General features: G+C 39.8%; 1 protein-coding gene across 2 annotated transcripts in view; it reads right to left on the bottom strand.

Annotated features, from left to right (window-relative positions):
• NGEF (neuronal guanine nucleotide exchange factor) overlaps positions 1-19,424 on the bottom strand; it is an 850,900-nt gene that overhangs the window by 18,031 nt on the left and 813,445 nt on the right. For both annotated transcript variants that reach the window (XM_069213776.1, XM_069213777.1), the window contains 3 exons: positions 16,421-16,576; positions 15,901-15,980; positions 2,539-2,643 (listed from right to left, as the gene is read on the bottom strand). In XM_069213776.1, coding sequence (XP_069069877.1) covers positions 2,539-2,643; positions 15,901-15,980; positions 16,421-16,576 — 341 coding nt within the window. The remainder of the gene's footprint in view (positions 1-2,538; positions 2,644-15,900; positions 15,981-16,420; positions 16,577-19,424) is intronic.

Raw genomic sequence — 19,424 nt, 5'->3', positions numbered from 1 at the left:
ACAGTGATGATACAGCCGTGGTGGAACAGGCGCTGCATTGGTCCTACAGGCACTGCATCGATCCTTCCACTGCAAGGCAGGCGCAGCATCAGTTCTTCAGCTGCAAGGCAGATGCTGCATTAATTATTCTGTCGTACGTCCAGCAGTGCATTTTCTTCCTCAGGCAGAGGGACTGGATTTGGCACTGCTTGGCAAGTCAGGACTCTCAGCACAAGAGTCCAGGAACTGACAGATGAAGTCTTTGATGTCCCTGAGACTTCTTAACAGGAGGCAAGCTCCGTTCAAGCCCTTCAAGCACCTTGGAAAGCAGAATGTAGAAGGCAAAGTCCAGACCTTTCACTCCCAGGACAGAGCAGAAAGCAGAAGGCCAGCACAACAAAGTAGCATGCAGAGTAGCAGTTCCTCCTGCAGCATCCAGCTCTTCTTCCTGGCAGAACGTCCTCAGTCCAGAAGTGCTCTGAAGGTGTGGTCTCGGAGGCCCAATACTTATACTATTTCCTGCCTTTGAAGTAGACAAATGTCAAAGGGAAGTCTTTGTAGTGCACTACCCTGGCCCCAGACACACTCCAGGTCATTGGAGACTGCTTTCTGTAAGAACAGGCACAGCCCTATTCAGGTGCAAGTGTCAGCTCCTCCCTCCACTCCAACCCAGGAAGACACATCAGGTTTACAGGGCACACCCCAGCTCCCTTTGTGTGACTGTCTAGAGTGAATTCACAAACAGCCCAACTGTCATCCTGATCTGGACATGTATTCCACAAACAGGCAGAGTCACAGACTGACATTTGCAAACTTACAATTTAAAAACCAACTTCACCAAAATATCTATTTTCAAATTATGAGATCAGAGACCCCAAGCCCCATATGTCTATGTGCTTCCAATGGGCAATTACACTTAAAATATATTTTAGGCAATCCCCATGTTAACCTACGGGAGAGATAGGCCTTGCAATAGTGAAAAACAAATATAGCAGTATTTCACTATCAGGTCATGTAAAACACATCAGTACATGTCCCACCTTTTAAATACACTGGACCCTGCCCATGGGGCATCCTTGGGCCTACCGGGCGACTTACATGTAGTAAAACGGAGGGTTAGGGCCTGGCAGGTGGGTGCATCCGCCAGGTTGACCTGGCAGTTCAAAACTGCACTCAGACACTTCAGTGGCAGGGCTGAGACATGCTTACAGAGCTATGCATGTGGGTGGCAGAATCAGTGCTGCTGGCCCACTTGTAGCATATGATTTACAGGCCCTGGGCACTACTAGTGTAATTTACTAGGGACTTACTGGTAAACCAAGCATGCCAATCATGGGTAAACCAATTACCAATACCATTTTAGACACAGAGCACTTGCACCTTAGCACTGGTCAATAGTGGTAAAGTGCCCAGTGTCCTAACGCCAGCAAAAACTAGATTCAGCACAGAAACCAAAAAACAGGAGGTCAGAGGCAAAGGTTCAGAGGAAACCCTGCACAAAGGGCTATTTCCAGCAAGACACAAAAAGGCCCACACTTCTGATGAGGGCCAATATCTATCATTTTAACTACCTGCCTTGTCAATAATGTATTTTTTGTTTGACAACAGAATATAGATTGACTATGGGCTGTGTTTCATTCCTGAAGTAGCTTAAACAGCACAAAGCCACTGACCAATGGTCTCCATTTCATAAGAGACACCAGGCTGTAAAATCTATAGGACACAGAAGTATATCCATTCCAACTTTAATCAGACATAATTATAGAACCTACACTATATGTGTAATGCAGAAACACGTGTGCACTCCTTCCAACTTGGCATCTGACAGCAACACTGGCTTAGAGAAAGCATCCATAGACCCTCAAGTCACCCAGTACTTAATGATCAAAAACACAATTTTAATGAAATGGAAATTTAAAATTTACATTCATGCTTAGCTGTTTGATGGGTTCCATAGAAAATGCGTTTGCTTAAGATATCCGGTAGTAACTTCTGAACTGAAGCATCAGGCCAGTCCATCTGCTGCCATATTTCTTCCAAAACTTGATATAGACACCAATATGTGTTTTATGCACATCCTACATAAATTTGGAATTTTGTTCTTTATTATACTCTCCTTTATTTAGTATTATTCTGTAACATTTAAAAGACAGTCTTCCTCCCAGGTGGTGAAAAACAGAAATATTGTTGACACTTTCTTATTCAGTTCACATACAGAGTTTCTCCATCCTCCAATAAACAGGCACAATCCTGTACCCAAATTCCTATTCGGTGCACTTTCACTCAATCCCGGAGACCATTCCAACACAGCTCACTGATTTAGAGGTGTAAAATGGAAGGTTTCTGAAACCCCAAAGCTGACACTTGGTACTCCCTCTACTGAAAAAGTACATTTACAGAGAGACGGTGGTCTCAGAGGTAAACTCCACAGAATGCTTTATAAGGTGACACCTAATTTCAGCGGTATGTGGCTGTTCCTGCATTCAGAGTACTTTCCTCAGCATAAAATAAATAATATTTTCACCCAGCTGTGCCATAGACCTCCCTTCAAATTTTTACCATCTTCTGCCTTGTCCAAGATGTTCAAGACTTCGGCAAGTTCCAGGGTAAGCTCGTCTGGCTGCTGTGCAACATAAGGGTGAATACACTGCACCTGAGGACAGTCTGGGAGAAAGAGAGAGAAAATGGTTATGCCAACAAATTAGATAGTGTGATTGAATAATCAGGGATACTTGGACTAGCCTGCAGTAAAATGTACAAAATATGATCTTCATTGGTGGCCTAAGTATAAACCATAGATGATTATAGTTTGTCCACAAAGAAAGAAATTGGAGTTTGATAGCTTCCACATCTGCAAAGCTAACAAAGCCAACATCAAGGGCCAGTGAAAACACTGAAGTATACCTCTATTATTTTTATTGGTAGGTGGCAAGATAATGACCTTGTGACTTAATAATGATGATGGAGCTAATTCCCTAGTCAGATATTGTACTGCTAGCCAAAGAACCTCAAAGAGAGATTCATGCAGATTTTTCCCCTAATTCATAATCCAGTCGTGCACTGCCAAAGCTGAAATTTACCAACTTCAATTTATAAATGAGGTTCCATTTAGTTATTGAACATGGGTGAAATATATTGTGGTATTAGCTGAAGAGGGCAGAACTTACATCAAATACTAACCACAATCCTCAGCGTGAACCACTTAAGGCACTAAATAAACCGTAATGTTTTAAGTATTTATGCAGTCCTCAAACTGTAAAAAAGTAAAAACAATACCAAAAAAATCCCAAACCGATTTAGATAAATGAGGTTCCATTTAGTTATTGAACATGGGTGAAATATATTGTGGTATTAGCTGAAGAGGGCAGAACTTACATCAAATATTAACCACAATCCTCAGCGTGAACCACTTAAGGCACTAAATAAACCGTAATGTTTTAAGTATTTATGCAGTTCTCAAACTGTAAAAAAGTAAAAACAATACCAAAAAAATCCCAAACCGATTTAGATAAAGAGAGAACATTTTTAATAACTAAAACACACCAAAAAGACAGAAATCCAATAAGAAGACCTGGAGATATGAATGTTTAAAGTTAGAATTAAAAATAGTACCAATAAGCACATAGTGTCAATCGTGGGTGTCTGGTCGTCTGTTCTGCTCTGCTTTAAACTAAGAGGAAACAATGCCAAGGAATGCAGCACTCTTAGTTTGAGTAATGAATTCATTACGGCACTTCCCAGATATCAAATAAAAGCACACAAATGCATGAAAATAGGCATTGAACTCAAATGGAAAAGAACAAGTGTATTTACAAGAATCATTGCAGAGAAAGAAGTGTGCAGTGCATCAACAAAGCATAAACATGTATATAAGCTAAATAATTAGAAGTTAGAATGCATCACCCTGGCGGTTGAATCCATTATCATCCTTCCCAGCATCAAGCAGAGGAACCTTAACGGCTGGGAGAGGAGAAATTCCCCAATGGGATATTATTGGGCAGTGCGTCCACTTCCAAAACGAGCTACTCTGTGTCAGTGCTAAGTTTTTCCCACTTTATATACTTTAAGTTAACTCAAGAGGAAGATTCTAGTAACCTCCCCATCCCTTTGGTTATTGACTTCAAATGCTGGCTGTACTTGGTCTGTGTCGAAAACACGCAAAAGAACTGGCCAGACCCCAATGTACATTCTTGAGACAGAGCTGTACCTTTCTCTGCTGAAAACATTCTCACCCTTGTACACTCTTATCACCTCTACAGTCGTTCTGCTCGGGTAAGAAGAACGAAAACACGTTCAATGTAGAAAACAAGGTTTATGGAAAATTAACTGTGCCGTCACTGTGATGGCACCTGAAGCTGAGCACAAAACGGAGTCAGTGGTCAAGATAGAGTCAATCGTCAAATACAAATAGCATAACATTGTTCAAGATCGAGTAAAAAATCAAAGTCTACTACGATGGATCACCAGTCGGATATGGGAACCAGGTTCAACTCAGTGGGAAATTTACCTTTTGGCTTAGAAACATTTATGGAGAAAAGTGGCCATTGGCTGCTGAAGAGCAAGTTCTGGGTGTGGTCATTGACAAAGGTAGGAAATCTCTGTGTAGGCGATGTTCAAAATCTGTGTCCTGGAATACCTTGATGTCAATTGAATGCTGCTCGGTGTTGGTCACAGTAAAACCCTCTATGTTCGGACTTTAGAAACTTTTCTCAAAGTGTGGGGCAAACCACCAAGTAGAGGCCAACCAATGTTTCTATGTCGACGACTGTGGCACTGACAGTGGCCCTCATCTCCATTGGTTCTTCAGGCAGAAAGATGGCAAAAAAAAAGCTTTAACATCAACAATGGGTCCAGATCTGGAATGGCACCATGTGAAGTTCAGGACTCATTCCAACAGCGACCAGCAGCAGGGTTCAGGGCAAGTCTAGTTAGAACTAGCCAGCTGGGCAGTTGCAGGGAGAGAGGATTCTTGAAGCTTGCTGCGTCCCTGTAGCGCAAATACGTGGTCAGTCAACTGTCCCATGGAGTCACTTCTGGGGTCCTGGGTTCAAGGCAAACAGGTTCAGTCTTCCTTCAGGTTCTTCAGGATGCATGACCGTGATAGCATGGTAGTCCCCCTCCTGATTCTTCTAAGGTCTGAGGAGAGGTCTGTGGGGGTCCACATGTATGCCCAATGGCAGCCTATGATTGGAGAGCAGTTCTTTGTCCACCCCTAAACCAGTTCTGGTCTGTATCCCCCCCCCCCCATCCCTTACTGGGTTTGGAGCCAGCCTGACTAGAAACACAGAAGGGAGACAGGCCTACGTTTGAGATTCATCTGTTAGTGACAGGGGAGCATCTTTTGAAACTCAGGAAGGGGCTTGGCACAACGCTAAGCCATCCGGTCAAGAAAGGAGGCCTTCTCCTCACATCCAGAGACCTCTGTCACTGTCTGGGGCAATACACACCTCACCACAGGGAAGCAATCAGGGGTCAGATGACAGCTCAACACAGGAAACAAAGCATTTTTGTTTTAAGCAGGGAAGTGGCAACGTTTTAAAAGTGTATTTTACAAAATGACAATATAAAATCCAACTTGACCATTAAGTTAGATTTTAAATTCCTATGAGCCCTTGAAATATTCTTCTAGTTATACCCAACTGAATTTAGCACTTATTACATATAAAAGTGTAAACGAGTATTAACCTTTTGGAGAGCCAACCCTGCCAGAGGGAAAAACAACTTGGGAGGTTTTTCACTGCCAGGACATGAACAATATTAGCTATACACGTCCTACTTTTAAATATCAGGCATCCAGCCCTCTGTGCTTTTATGGTCTGCCTTAGATGTGACTTTTAAGTATTAAAAAGGAAGGTTTCAGCCTGGCAACAGGTTTATCTGGCATGTAAAAATGGCAGTGTAAAACTGCACACTGCAAATGCCTGGCAGTTTGGGCAGGACTGTTCCCATGGGGAGCAGGGTCAAGACTGATTTGCATATGGCTATCTCCAAACTGGGGTGGTGTGGTGAGCAAAAGTGCAATAAGATAAAACCACATCTGTGACTGGGGGTGAATGTTTGATTTAGTCAGCATTCTGTCCATAATCTGTTCTTTTTGCTTTTGTCGCCCATCAGTAGTAAGGGTATGCCCAGATGTGAATCCCGTGCACACTGTGCCACTGGATTCAAGCTAGCCTGGGTGATGAGGGGTGATACCCCAAAACTGGTCTCAAGATGCTTGTTTCCAGTCCAGGGAGGACACGGCCTGGCAGCTCAGGCTGGACTGTTCCTGTGGGAAGCAGAGTCAAAAGAGATTTGCATATGGCTGGGTACAAACTGGGATGGTGTGGTGAGCAAAACAATGATGGATCAAACCCAGATATGTGACTAGGGGTGAATGTTTGATTTGTTCAGCATTCCGTTCATCATGTGTTCTTTTTGCTTATCTCTATTTTGAGGCAAAAAACACCGTAACAGTTAACAATTATACCACACCACCACATTCAGAACATCACTGAGATCAATATGAACAATATAAAAATGCAGTTTAGTTTTCAATGCCACCGGTACGGACACTAGTAACAAAAGTCACCTCGAATTCCTTCGATACATCAAACCTATTGCATGACACAAATGTGGGCTGAGCATCTTGGGTAGCCAGCATGCAAAAGTCTGAAACGGTAATGCCCCCAAATTCTGCCAAGGAGGCTGGTATATCCAGTCTGAACAACCCAGAAGCAGGTACCTCCTTTGATAATAACCCATATTCCCAGGGTTGTTGTATATTACTTTAAAGCCTCCATGCACACCCAAAAGTTGAGGGACAAATTTTCACTTTCCATGAACTCTGCTGAACTGCGGAGGGGCAAGAGAACTGCTGTAAAACATGCAGTAACTTTAACATTATTTCTGCATCAGCAGACATATTCAGGCCAAAAAAGGAAACGTAGGAGCAGGTTTTCATATACAGAACTTTGTGCGCAATTTAGGTTGGCTGTAGTTGTCATGTGTAGGATGCACTGGGCTGCAGCATGTAAGAGTGCTTGTTTATTTGTGTGCACAAGACCTGCATGTCCATGTTTTCATTCTGTTGCAGAAAATCATTTTAATTTAACTGCAGTTTATGGTGGAAGAAAACCTTGCAACAAGGTTTGGTCCGTTGTTAGGAAAGGTGCATAAGAAGGTTATTGTGTGAAGTTTAAAATTTGTGTTTACTTTATCTGTGCAAGTAAAATACATCTTTTACTGTCCAAGAGAAATCACTTTGGAGTAGGTGTTAAAGATATAGTTTGATTAGTTGCTATGAAAATTGTGTGCCTTCTTTGTAGAAAACATTATAAAAGAGGCGCTCTTTTGGAAACAGCCAGACTTTAAAGATTTTTGCACATGTTATATTTTAGCTTCAGAGCAGTGAGTGTTGGAGCTTAGATGCAGCCATCCTTAGCTTTGGACGTTGAATGGGACAGACCTTATGTCAGTCTGCTTGACATGGCTAGTTAACTACCTGTAATCTTTTGCCCATGATTTGACCGTGCTAATTTAATTGATTAACTAATCTTTTTGCTTTCTTTGATGATTCTTTTGATATTTTTACAAATTAAAAGAACTGATATTAATGTATTATGTTTTTTTTCTTAATGTTATTGACCAAATATATGATACTAGGATTATCCCTTTCCTGCAACTTGATCCCCCATAATTTGAAATCTGCATGGGTGTCAAGAGATGTTGGTTGGAGAATTAGTGAACAATTAATTAGTGACTAATTAAGCTAATCAGTACAGGTTTGCAATTAATTAGTTAGGCTAATGAGATCTGTAATTGGAGAATCTTGGTTCAGTTGTCCCATGATGAAGTGTTCCTGTGGTTTTGGAGCCTGGTGGAGGTGCTTTGCTGATGCAATTTCACACAATGGGATTTGATGAGTATTAATAGAGTGATGTGTCTAGCATGTTTCGATTTGTGACATGTGTTGTGTTGCTGATTGCATTCATGTTATGTTACAGTGTTGCGTTTATATGAGTTGTTGATATTGCTGCTAGAAGTGGAGTGTGTTGAAATATTGCAATGATTTATTGTTTTGATTATGTATTTTATGGGAAGGTTTAGACAACTCAAATTAAAGGTGACTGTGGACGATTTTACGGTGGTGTCGAGGTTTATAAATTAATGAATTCCACTCTAGCCTAGTTGTGGTGTGCTAATCTGGGAAGGAACAGTGATGGTTCATTCTGTGCACAAGAGTAAACTAGTTCCAAGCTTAGGTTACTGCTGGTCAAAAGCCTAGCTTTATGTGTGATTGTGTAGTGCTTTCAAGTGAGTTTCATTTTTGCCCCGTTTCCTGGTACCCAGACACAGACTGTATTATTTTGTCTTATTGAATTATTGCATTTGATCTCGTATTGTGATATGAAGAGTGTTTGATTTTAAAATGGGCACAAATTTTAGTTACGTTAAAGTCGAAATAGCTATCAAAAGGATACCCTATAACACTAGTTGGAAGTGCAACCTGTGAGATGATCATAAATTCTGGCATGCACACTTATTTGTGGCTTAAAGAATGGCACAAGGCTATGGTGAGAGCTGAAAAATCACAACTTCCCTAAAATGTTTGTTGTAAAGAACATTGCCTACTTGACACATTGCTTGTTTGAATCCACAAACGAGACCCGGCACTTTGAAACACTGAATGAATGGTATATGAGAGCCAATATTAAGGCAGAAAAGACTTAGAGATGAGGATGATAGGTTAGATGCTTGGATGGTTGTGTATGAAGAAAAAGGCGTGGCATACAGAAGTGCCTTTCTGTAATCTCTGCAAATCAAACAAAGAATAAAATAAAACAGAATGAAAAAAGAGAACGAACATTATGAGGATTCTGATAAAGAGGATGAACTATTGGATGATCTGCTGACAAAACAGCCACCATATAATGAATCTAAAGAATCAGAGTTGAGACACAGGAGTGAAAAAGAAGTTAATTTGGAAGCTGGTGAAACATCAAAGAGTGTGACAGCAGTGGTTTGGGGTAGGGGCGCATGAGTCAAGTGACTTTTTAACAGTTTGTTGAATCAGATCATTCTGAAACTGCATTTTGATGAGCTAGTGTTTTTTTATTTTTTATTTGGCAGCAGGGAAGCAAGCTCATAGTGGGTATGAACAGTGACAGAGTGTGGATAAGGAATTGAGAGTGACTGAATAGAAAAAAACTGACAAACCTTACAAAATAAAAATTACAAAATCTGAATTGTGAAAAATATCCATTGTGAGGTTGGGTGCAATATTAAAAAAATATAGAATTAATCAGAGATTAGGAGACTGTGGAAAAGTATAAGATATTTGACTGAAAATCGGCTAAACACTGAGCTGAAAAAAGTCTTTAGTGATTGTTAATGTGATGTTTTAGGAGAATTTCTACTGAGAGAAATACAAGGAAGCCTTGGTCCAGTTTACGTTCATTTACCTTGGAGGAGGAATGACCTATGGGCTTCTATGAAAGATTTTTCACAGCTTAGGGAAAATCATGAAAATGGCACGTAAAGGTAGAAAGAAATGCAGCTGTTCCAAGGTTCTGAGGGCAGATTTGGATGGAATATTTCTGATTATTGTGCCACAGGATTTGTGAACTGATTGAAAATTGGTAGTAAAGTGGATGAATGAAAAACAGCATAGGAGTGCACAGACTTGTGATCCTTCATCTGTGGAGATGGACAAGTGTATAACTGCTATTAATTATTTGAAAGCAATTGTTCTAGAGTAACAAGTTAATTGGTCCCAAGATCACGAGAGCAGCTCAAAATGCAGTGGAGTTGGTACATGTATACTATGAGAGATTGATGCAGATTTATTGGCAATATAGTGGAAGGGAAGATCTAATGAAAAAGGTGCTCTGGGATTTGTTTCAGCTTTTGTGTTAACCTTGCATCTGGAGACGAGTCCACAGCTTCAGCAGTGTGTGATGTGTTGGCAGGCAAAGTCACTTGATAAAATACTAACATACATGAAATATTGCAGTGATTATCATGAGTCTAAAAATAAATTGACAGAAGAGAAATTAATGATGGCACTAACTGCATTTTTCAGCAGGGAGGTCAAGGATTAATTCGTCAGGGATATGGCAAGTAGTTTCAGGGTTCTTCAAGAGGTGGAGAAAATTGGTTTTTGAGGTCCAGGCAGAGGTTTCAATAACAATGTTAACAATAGTGCTGTTAGATTTTGAGCGTGTCACATTTGTGGTAAAGAAGAACAATGGAAGAGAATCGCAGATATAATTCAAAACAATATACTAATGGGACACAAATGGTGCTTCAAATTAACCCTCTGTAGCAGAATAGGATTCCACTGGCACAAAATAGGGTAACATAGTCAACGGTCGCAACCCTACCAACACCTGTGCAGAATAAGCAGAACATAACACAGTTTGGCTGAACAGTGCCTTTGGCTCCAATTCTACTACCTCAAATGCAGAGGAGTACACCAGGATTTCTATAGAATTCACATAATTTTCAATTTCATTTAAATTCAGTTAAGCCTCAAGTGAGACCAGTGGTAAATATTAATTAATTTCCACAACTTGCATTTACTCTTGGAGTTCTGCAAGAAGTAAGTCAGGCCTAATGTTGGTGCTAGGGGGGTTAGGAAGACTGTATCCTTGGTGCAGTTCTATAGGTAGACCAGGATGGTCCATTTATAGAATACATGAATAGCTAAACCTAGTTATTTTTGGTGGATACAGATGGTGTGCATTCCACAATAAGGTCTACCCTACCTTTTTGGGAAAAGAAGTCCAATTGGTAAGCATTTCAAATAAACAAGTGGTTAAGAAGTTGTCAGCAAATACTCAGTAAAAATAGGTTTAGCAAAAGGCAAACATAAATTTGTGATTAGTGAAACTGTAAATCTGTTGGGGCGTGATGTATTGTATAAAATGACATAGCTGCAAACTATTACAAAACAACTGGCATCGCATTGTCCATGGAGATGGACGAACAATCATACAACAAAGTTGAACATGTTTTAGTTGGGTTTTTAGTAGAAACATTTGATGGGTTAAGAGATGTACAAAATGAAATGTCAGATGAGGAAAAGAAAAATATGGGAAAATGCAGAATGCATGTAAGATCAAGATGAGTTTTGCAAATGTGATGATGGATGTTTTGTTTTGCCCAATTCACTGCTGCCACAAATGGGGAGGCTTTTCACAGACCTAGTCATAGGGGAGATGAAGGGATAGTGAGATATTTAAAAACTCATTAGATTAATCTTCATCTCAGAATAGATGCAGAAGATTTCTGACAGAGGTATGCAATACGTCAGCAAAGGAAATCGAGTCATACAGGAAAAACATCAGGTTCCTTCACATGATTGTAGGTTACTTTTGTAGAAATTAGACCATATAACAATCTGGGATATATAATAGATACAATCTGCTTGTTTTCAAAGTGGAGTAAGGCATATCCAACAAGGAGGTGTGATGCACTAATAGTTGTAAAAATTGCTATTGAGAAGATTGAGCTTTAGGTTTGAAATTCCAAATTTGAACAACTGAGACAAAGGAACACACATCAAGAATGAAATCATGAAAATATTATGTGCCCTTCTGAACACAGATCAGGAGTCCTATTGTAGTTATCAGAGGGAAGCTCTAAGCGTGGTGGAGAGGCACAACAGTATAATCTAAAATAAACTGGCAAACGTATATGCATCCTCTTCACTGAAATGGCCAGATGCAATGTCCTGTGATGTTACTTAGCATGAGGTATACCCCTTCTAAATCAACAGGGTTGATTTATCTCACCATTAAGTGATCATTGGAAGACCTATGAGACTTCTAGGACTGCCATCAGCAGCTTTGATAAATAACTGATCTTGCATTACTGCAAGGGTCTAGCTAATACAGTACGCTCTCTCACCAAGTGCAATTTTCAATATATTCTCTAGATATAGGGAATATCTGGTAAAGAATGAACCAGATGAACAATTTTTTCAGTTAAGAGGACTTCTGTCCTGAATTTTGGAGGACTGTGACTGTCCTAGAATGTTTGCTTTTGATGGGCAGGACTAGTTTAAAAATACTTTGGATTACTTCGATTATTCTTGTACTTTGCAAATTGATGCTTTGAAGGGTGAACATAAAGGGCTGAGGATGAAATGAAAACAATGCCTCCAAGGAAAGAGAGGATTCCCACAGCTTTCCAATTAAGTACTATAGTTCTTATTCTGTTGCTTTTCTTTTTGTCTTAGTACATAGATTTCCCTCCTGGTAGCTATTTTTCAAACTCTACTAATGATTCAATTGATAGTTCAATCTTTTTATATATTACTAGGGGTGGTAGATTAAGATACAGAAATACTTATGATTATGATGAAGGATTTTAAGAAAATGTGTATAAAGATATGTTGAAGAATTATATGGAAAATGTCTTATTGTTACATTTCTACTCATTTCCCTACTTCTGTTTCAGCAGGTGTGACTTATATTCAGTTATCATTGATTAATGGCCTCCCCCGCTCTATATATTATTGCTTGATTAGACATCAGGATTATTTAGAAACTAAGCTATTTTAACATATTCCTATAGACTATTTCAGTGGTTCCCAATGTGTGGTCTTCGGACCCCTGGGGGTCAGCAAAGCCTCCTTAGGGGGCTTGTGACTGCTCAGAAAATAAAATAATATTAACAGATTAAAAGTGTATATAAATAAAGTGACTAAATGTACAATTGAAAATTTTAAAACATACTGTAACTGTCCAGGAATGTGAAATTGGAGGCTAAAAATTGAATTAGCATCCTCTGATTCATGGGAGAAGTGCAGATGTACCCAATAGAATATAGTAAGGATGATGTGTGGTTTCAATTTAATTTAGAAAAGCTCCAACCTGCCTATTAAAATTATTTTTTTTAATTTATATTTGTATTTGTTTCCAAATTAGATAAAATGTGTTAGTATGTGGTTGATGGAATGCTTGTTTCTGTAATTTTTGTGTACTGTTTGTTGTTCAAATCACCCACAATATTTGGGCCAGGGTCCCCAGCTTTCAGTAATGAGAAGTGGGGATCCACAGAAGTCAAAAGGTTGAGAACCACAGGACTATTTAGATGATATTAAAGATTTGAGAGCAAACAATATTTTTAGAAGTCCTTTAATATTTCATCCTACCAACACTAGAATCACTTCCATAAATAATGTATGTATGTTGACTTTGGTTGAACGTGATTTTATTAGAGAATCTAAATGCAAGAGACAGAGAGAGGTTGTTGAGAGGTAAAGATGAACTCAGATTTGATTTGAAAGAAGAGACTGATTAAAATCTCAAATACATCCTAGTCTTGAAATATGGAAAGAACAAAGGAGGGAGTGTGTGTATTATGTGAATGAAGTGTAGGGAGTATGACAATCAATCATAGTAGGGAATAGTGTGTTTGCTTATTTATAGATAGGTTTTAGAAGGTAGGTAGTGTTAATATTATGTTTAGAGGCATTCGTCATATATGTAAAAAAAACTGCTTATTTTACTCTTCTTCAAGGCTGTTTTTGTTATCTAGCTTTAGTGTTTCCTTAGGTGTATCACATTAATAATTTAAGTGATGTGCACCATGGACGAGTGAAGAGAGAACTTTGGATCAACAAGTATTAGTTGTGTTTGGGATTATAGCCCTCCTGTAAGTGTTGCTTTAAATGATGTAAAGATTAGAGAATTATCAACTTTAGTACACCTTAGTCAGGCAAAAGAGCAGGTGCTTTAGCTAGGATTACAAAGATGCTTTCAATCAAAACAATGGTTACTCAGAACACGCTTTTGTCTAAAGAGGGAGGTGTCTGTCATGTTGTGGAATGCCGTCTTGTACTTAAATTCCAGATAATATTAGGCGTATTAACAAGTATGTCCACTTACATTGTAAATGAAGTTCAATCTTTAGGAGAGTCTGGAGTATAGGAAAAGACTGGTTCAAGGATGAATGAGACAGGTAAAGATTTATTAGTGAAAATTGCTGTTTCACTAACAATAATAAAAATAGTTGCAAAGAGTTTTTTCCGAACATTAAGTTTCGTGAATCAATTTGTATTAGGTGTTCTTTATGTAATTGCAGGAACAAGAAGACGACGATGAAATGCCGGGTGAAGGATGAATTCTTGATAAGAGTAAGGCAGAGATCCATGACAATTTGAAAGCATTGGGGAAGAAAGAAGCAGTGTTGAAATCAATGATGATAACTAAGTTGTACATGTCTGACAATTGTCACTACTACAGGATGGATAGTGGGAGCAGATTGTCTTATTAAAAATATTGCGCCTAATTTAGGTTGGCTTTGGTTGCCATGACAAGGCCACATTTGGTTTCAGCATTTAAAAGACTTCTTTATTTGTGCACACGAGCCCTTCATGTTCATGTTTTCATTCTGTTTCAGAAAATCATTTAAATTCAGCTGTAATTACAGTGTAGGATTTGCTGCTTCACAATGTAACATTCTTCTGGTTTTCCTGGTCGAGTAAGAGACCTCTGCTACATGCAAAGCAATGTATGCTCTTATGAAACGTGCAGAAGAGGCTTACTGTATGAAGTTTCGAATTTGTGTTTATGTCCTCTGTGCAAATAAAACGTCTTTTACTGTCCAATAGAAATCACCTGGAAGTAGGTGTTAAATACATTAATAGTCTGGTTGGTCGCTGTAATGTTGACTATGCTAATTCCTTTGAAGGATTAACTATTTTGTTTGCTTTCTATAATGATTATTTTGATATATGAATACATTACAAGAACTGAGGTTAGTGATTGAAGTATTTTTTTATGTTATTAGGTAAGTATAAAGCAGGATTCTCCATTTCCTGTGACTTGGCCCACATACAGAGAAAATCTGATTTGGCCTGTCCAAGAAAACCATGATCCAACCTTAACATTATATGAGTCAAGAGATGCCTCCAATTACGGACTACTCATTGTAATTAAGTACAACCAATGACATTCACATTTCACACCTGTCTTATACAACCAGGTTCATACTGTAGGGCACAAGAAGGTCATTTTTTGGGTTCTTCTGAACTTGAGAAGGGAAGAGAGGGTTCCTGGCTGTTTACGGTGGTGATTGCTTGCCGTGGCCAACACATCTCAGAGGACGTCAACCTCTGAGTGGGTGTTTGCAGGCTTTGTTAAAGTTAGCATGTGGGTCTGAGACTGATGTGTGACAAGTTGGGAAAGATGCAGGAATCTATATGTTGAACCTGTTTGAAAAATTGGACAGTGGCCTGTAGTTTGTCCTGTATACACAGCACTTGTTTAATGGAAAGGGTAATGCAGACATTCATAGTAACACTTGTCTAACCAGGGGGTGTGCTATAAATTAATGGGTTTGCAGAACCTGTTTAAAGGGAATGGTATGATGTAAACTCAGGGGACTATTGCACTGTCCAGTGGGAGTGGTATAGTGTACATTCATGGGAACATAGCTCCTATCTAACTGGAAGGTTTGGTAGACAATTGTGGAAATACAGCACTTGCCTACTGGGAGGTGTGTGGTGTACATTCTTAGAATTGTGGCTCTTGTCTAATGGGAGGTGTGTAGTGGACATCCATGTGAATACAACAAGTGTCTAATGGGAGAGTGTGGTATACAACAATAGGATCATAGAGAACTGGTACACAAAGAGATTTATGCTATCTGTTAATAGACTGGAAAGATAAAGAGTGGAAGTACTCTATAGTAGAACTCATCTGGAAAATTGTATCTTAGGGAGTTAGCATATCCATATTTTATGGATTTAGTTCGGTCTGTAAAATGTACAAAGGCCCTGGGGATGGGACATGCATGTCCCATTCATGGTCCCTCCCACACACCGTGTGTAATACCAGAGTATTATTGGGTATCGTACAGTGGTAACAGTGGAGTGTAATAAAGAAGAGGACCTTCCCATCATATGATATGGGATGAAAATATTCTTACCAAGAAGTCTGGAAGTTAATGAAACAAACTTGGCTCTCCTATTTGGGACTAGCGAGGTCATCCAACGCTTCATTTCACTCCTGGAAGGTAAAAACAGGGTAGAATATCAACAGTCAGTATCCACTCATCCTGTGCTCCTCTAGCACACACATCTATTAACTGAATGACTTATGCACAGCTCCCATACCGACCCCTGCCCATTCTTCTAGATTCTGATCTTCATTCGCATTTTATTCACCTCCCATTGTCCTGTGTCTTGCTTCCGTTCCTACTCCGCTTCTGGTCACCCATCTCCCATGAATTAGACCCACCTCTTCGCCCAATCCTCCACAGGTTTATCTTCCAAGTCACACACCCAATTTGTCCATCTTGCCCCACCTTGTACTCTACCAACACACTTAATTTTTCCTTGTGGTTCTCTACCTCTTCAATCTACACTGCCACACCCCGCAGTCACACAAAGAGTGATGGAGAGAAAGGTGTACTTTCCCTTAGGTGACAGGGCCTTGTGAATACTCACTGTGAAGAGGCCTTCAGCATGTAGGTGGCTTCCCGCTCATCTGTGTTCTCTAGTAGTTTTAGGATGAAGACATTTGCCAAAGCCTGTCCCTGGTCCTCCAACTCCTCAACACGCAGGAGACCCCGAGCAGCAGAATCGAATACCTGGTACCGGTCACTGATAAGAAATCAATACAAGAGGTAGTGTGATATTCTAAACCTTGGTAAACTCTGTGAAGTGCTGTTAAATTATCCAGAAGTCTCTTTTTTGCTATACTCAGGTATACATTTCTTTATATTTGTTGCTGAGGGCTTCAAGTAACTTCATGGCGTGATGTGTTAGTAGATGAAAAATAACAGCACCAGAGCAACCCTCTCTCTAGGCTAGTGTGAGATAACCCAAGTCACCTTTACCTCCAGTTGTTTCTTTCAGCTAGCCCAGCTTTGAACCACCTCTCTTACTCTTTCCTATCTCATTGCAGTCGTTTATTATCCCCCTTTGAGTTAGCAGCTTAAAATAAATTGCTCCAGTACCCTATTGCACCAGATAAAAACTGATGCAAAAATTGAAACGGGCCTTATACAGTGTCTATGATGTGGCAATAGAGCGACTACTGTAGAGAAGCGGGTGCTTCCTCTCCCCAATTCCCAAGCTACTTTTTTACGGGAAACAAGCTGGGATGCACAAGAGTTCTTATAATTCCAATCCATATGAAGGTTGGTTGTCCTGCTTCAACGCCCACAAATCATCAGAGGATTTTCCCAGTTCATTGAGAGCTTGGCCATTTGGCAAGATTCTTGGCGAAGGTATCACTTCTCATACATGGAAACATCAGGAGTGGGAACTAGGGAGGTTTCCAAATTAAACAGAGGGAATTCATCTTCTCAAATGACTTGCATTGAAATGGGTTTGTAGGTGAGGAAGCTGCTATAAGCCATTAAATGCCGCGTCTGCCGTAAATCGGGTGTGTTCCAAGTGTGTCTCTAACAAGAGCAGTTATCTTAACATGTGTTATTTGGCCTTTCTGAAATACTGACCTGTGTTTGTATCTAAATAATTTAAGCCCTATAGTGAACTATAAAATATCGATTGCCTGAAATACCTGTTCTGTTTGTTCCAATCTGGGAACCATCTGTTGAAAAATGTAGGGTATACTGTGCTGCGGGAAGCTTTCTGCTCCAATAATAGCTCTGCCCAAACGCTTCGGGAGTGAATGAAAAAGTATTCCCTGTCACATGGTTCAAAGGAAAGGTCACCTTTGAGATATCTGTTATATGAGGTCGGCAACCATGAACAGAGACACTCCCTTGAATTAATTTAAAACAACAGCAGTTATTCTTCTTGGTATAGTCCTGACTCACAAGTAGCCACAGGAAATGTATGCCCTGAAAAAAGGATTTTCCATTTCAGTCAGTGTGTCGCTGGCTTGAAAACGAACGTTTATGTTTAGCCCACGTGCATGCACCGTATGGAGGAAGGCAATGAGCGCGTGACTCATGCCTTGAAACACAGATCTTTTTGCCAGTGAAATGTCAGTGCAGTTTGGTTTGTACGGGCACTCTAACCTTTTGCAGGTTTGAATGCTATTGGCCGCCTTCACAACCAGCCCCTTGAGCAAAGATAATGTGATACTGTAACGCTTAGCGCTGATCAGAGGGGGCCAGAAACATAGCTGCTAAGGGTTCAGATTGCTATGTGTGACGTTCATAATTTCAGTGTATTTATGAGTGACATTTCAATAATCATTAGTGACACTTTCTTCTGAGCTAAATCCAGCAGTGAAGACAGGCAAAACATATAAACATCAAAATTACATCCATTTAAGATACAAGAAACTCTAAGAAGATCTTAAAACTGCTGTAAAGCACCAGAAATGGAAGGGCACTAACCTAGTGCCCTTGTAACTTTATCCTACTGTAAAACAAATGTGTTATTTATTCAAAGCATCCTCCAACACCTCAGCTCAGCGCCAGGTGCAATGCCAGAAGTTCCACGTGTAACAAAAGGATTTGTGTGACAAAAGCAGTGACTCACAGCTATCCTCATAACATACAGTTCTGTAAATAAGTGCGGTTCATGTTCTTTGCAGCAGGCACATTAACTCTCTGTGCTACTTTATGATGAGTGAAAACTGCCAGTAAACTAAACGCTGATCTGCTCCACAGGAACATTATTCACCAGAGTTATCTCAGCATTTTTATTGTTGCCCGTCCTGAACACACAAGGACTTCAACCTCAGACTCACGCCAGCCATGATCGGACACAACCCCTGGTGTGTTGAGGTCAGGAGGACGAACATTGTCTTCCTATAATTTTAATTGGTACCGGTTGGTTGGCAGCAGTAACTGCTGGGGGCCCTTGCAGGCAGGAACTTGACACAAATAAATCCTGCATATTGGTTAAAGTACAGAGGCAATTAAGTCACAAGTCAAACCTATAATTAACAAGTGGAAAATAGGCATGTACTTGGTAGATTGGGCGCTATACCTTTTAACATTACTGGTATTCCAAATCACTTCCGTGCAGTAGACAGCATATTATAGATGTTGCCTAAAGAGGGCAGTAAACAACACTTTTTCTTTCCACACGTTCTTTCACTTAGTCTTTCGTGGTAAACTACGATCTTGCTGTACTGTCTAAAACCTAAGCAACACTAGTCACAAAGCTCGGTTTGCAGAAATGATGCTGGGTTTTCCCGCGCCGTGATTATCTCTGTAAAGATATGTACGGGACGAGTTAATAAACTGTAAAGTGAATTGAACGGATTCTAACACACCCTGATGAACTACCTTGTAAGGAATGAAACACGGTAAAAGGTCTGGGTTTCTGTGTTATGACCAACACTAATTTTATTAATGTGAAAATTGATTTGTTCAAATTTACTAAACAGTTGAAACAAAAATGTTTTTTTGCAACAGTGGAGAGAAGGGAAAATGCAACTACTACAAGGGACACAATTTCTGACATGACTAGTAAGAATTTGAAAAATGTGTATTCTTTGCTGGCAATAAATGATGAGTCATGC

Source organism: Pleurodeles waltl, chromosome 11 (assembly GCF_031143425.1).
Source record: "Pleurodeles waltl isolate 20211129_DDA chromosome 11, aPleWal1.hap1.20221129, whole genome shotgun sequence".
Taxonomy (NCBI): domain Eukaryota; kingdom Metazoa; phylum Chordata; class Amphibia; order Caudata; family Salamandridae; genus Pleurodeles; species Pleurodeles waltl.
Note: the sequence above shows the minus strand (reverse complement) of the source record. Positions and strands in the feature narration are given on the sequence as shown.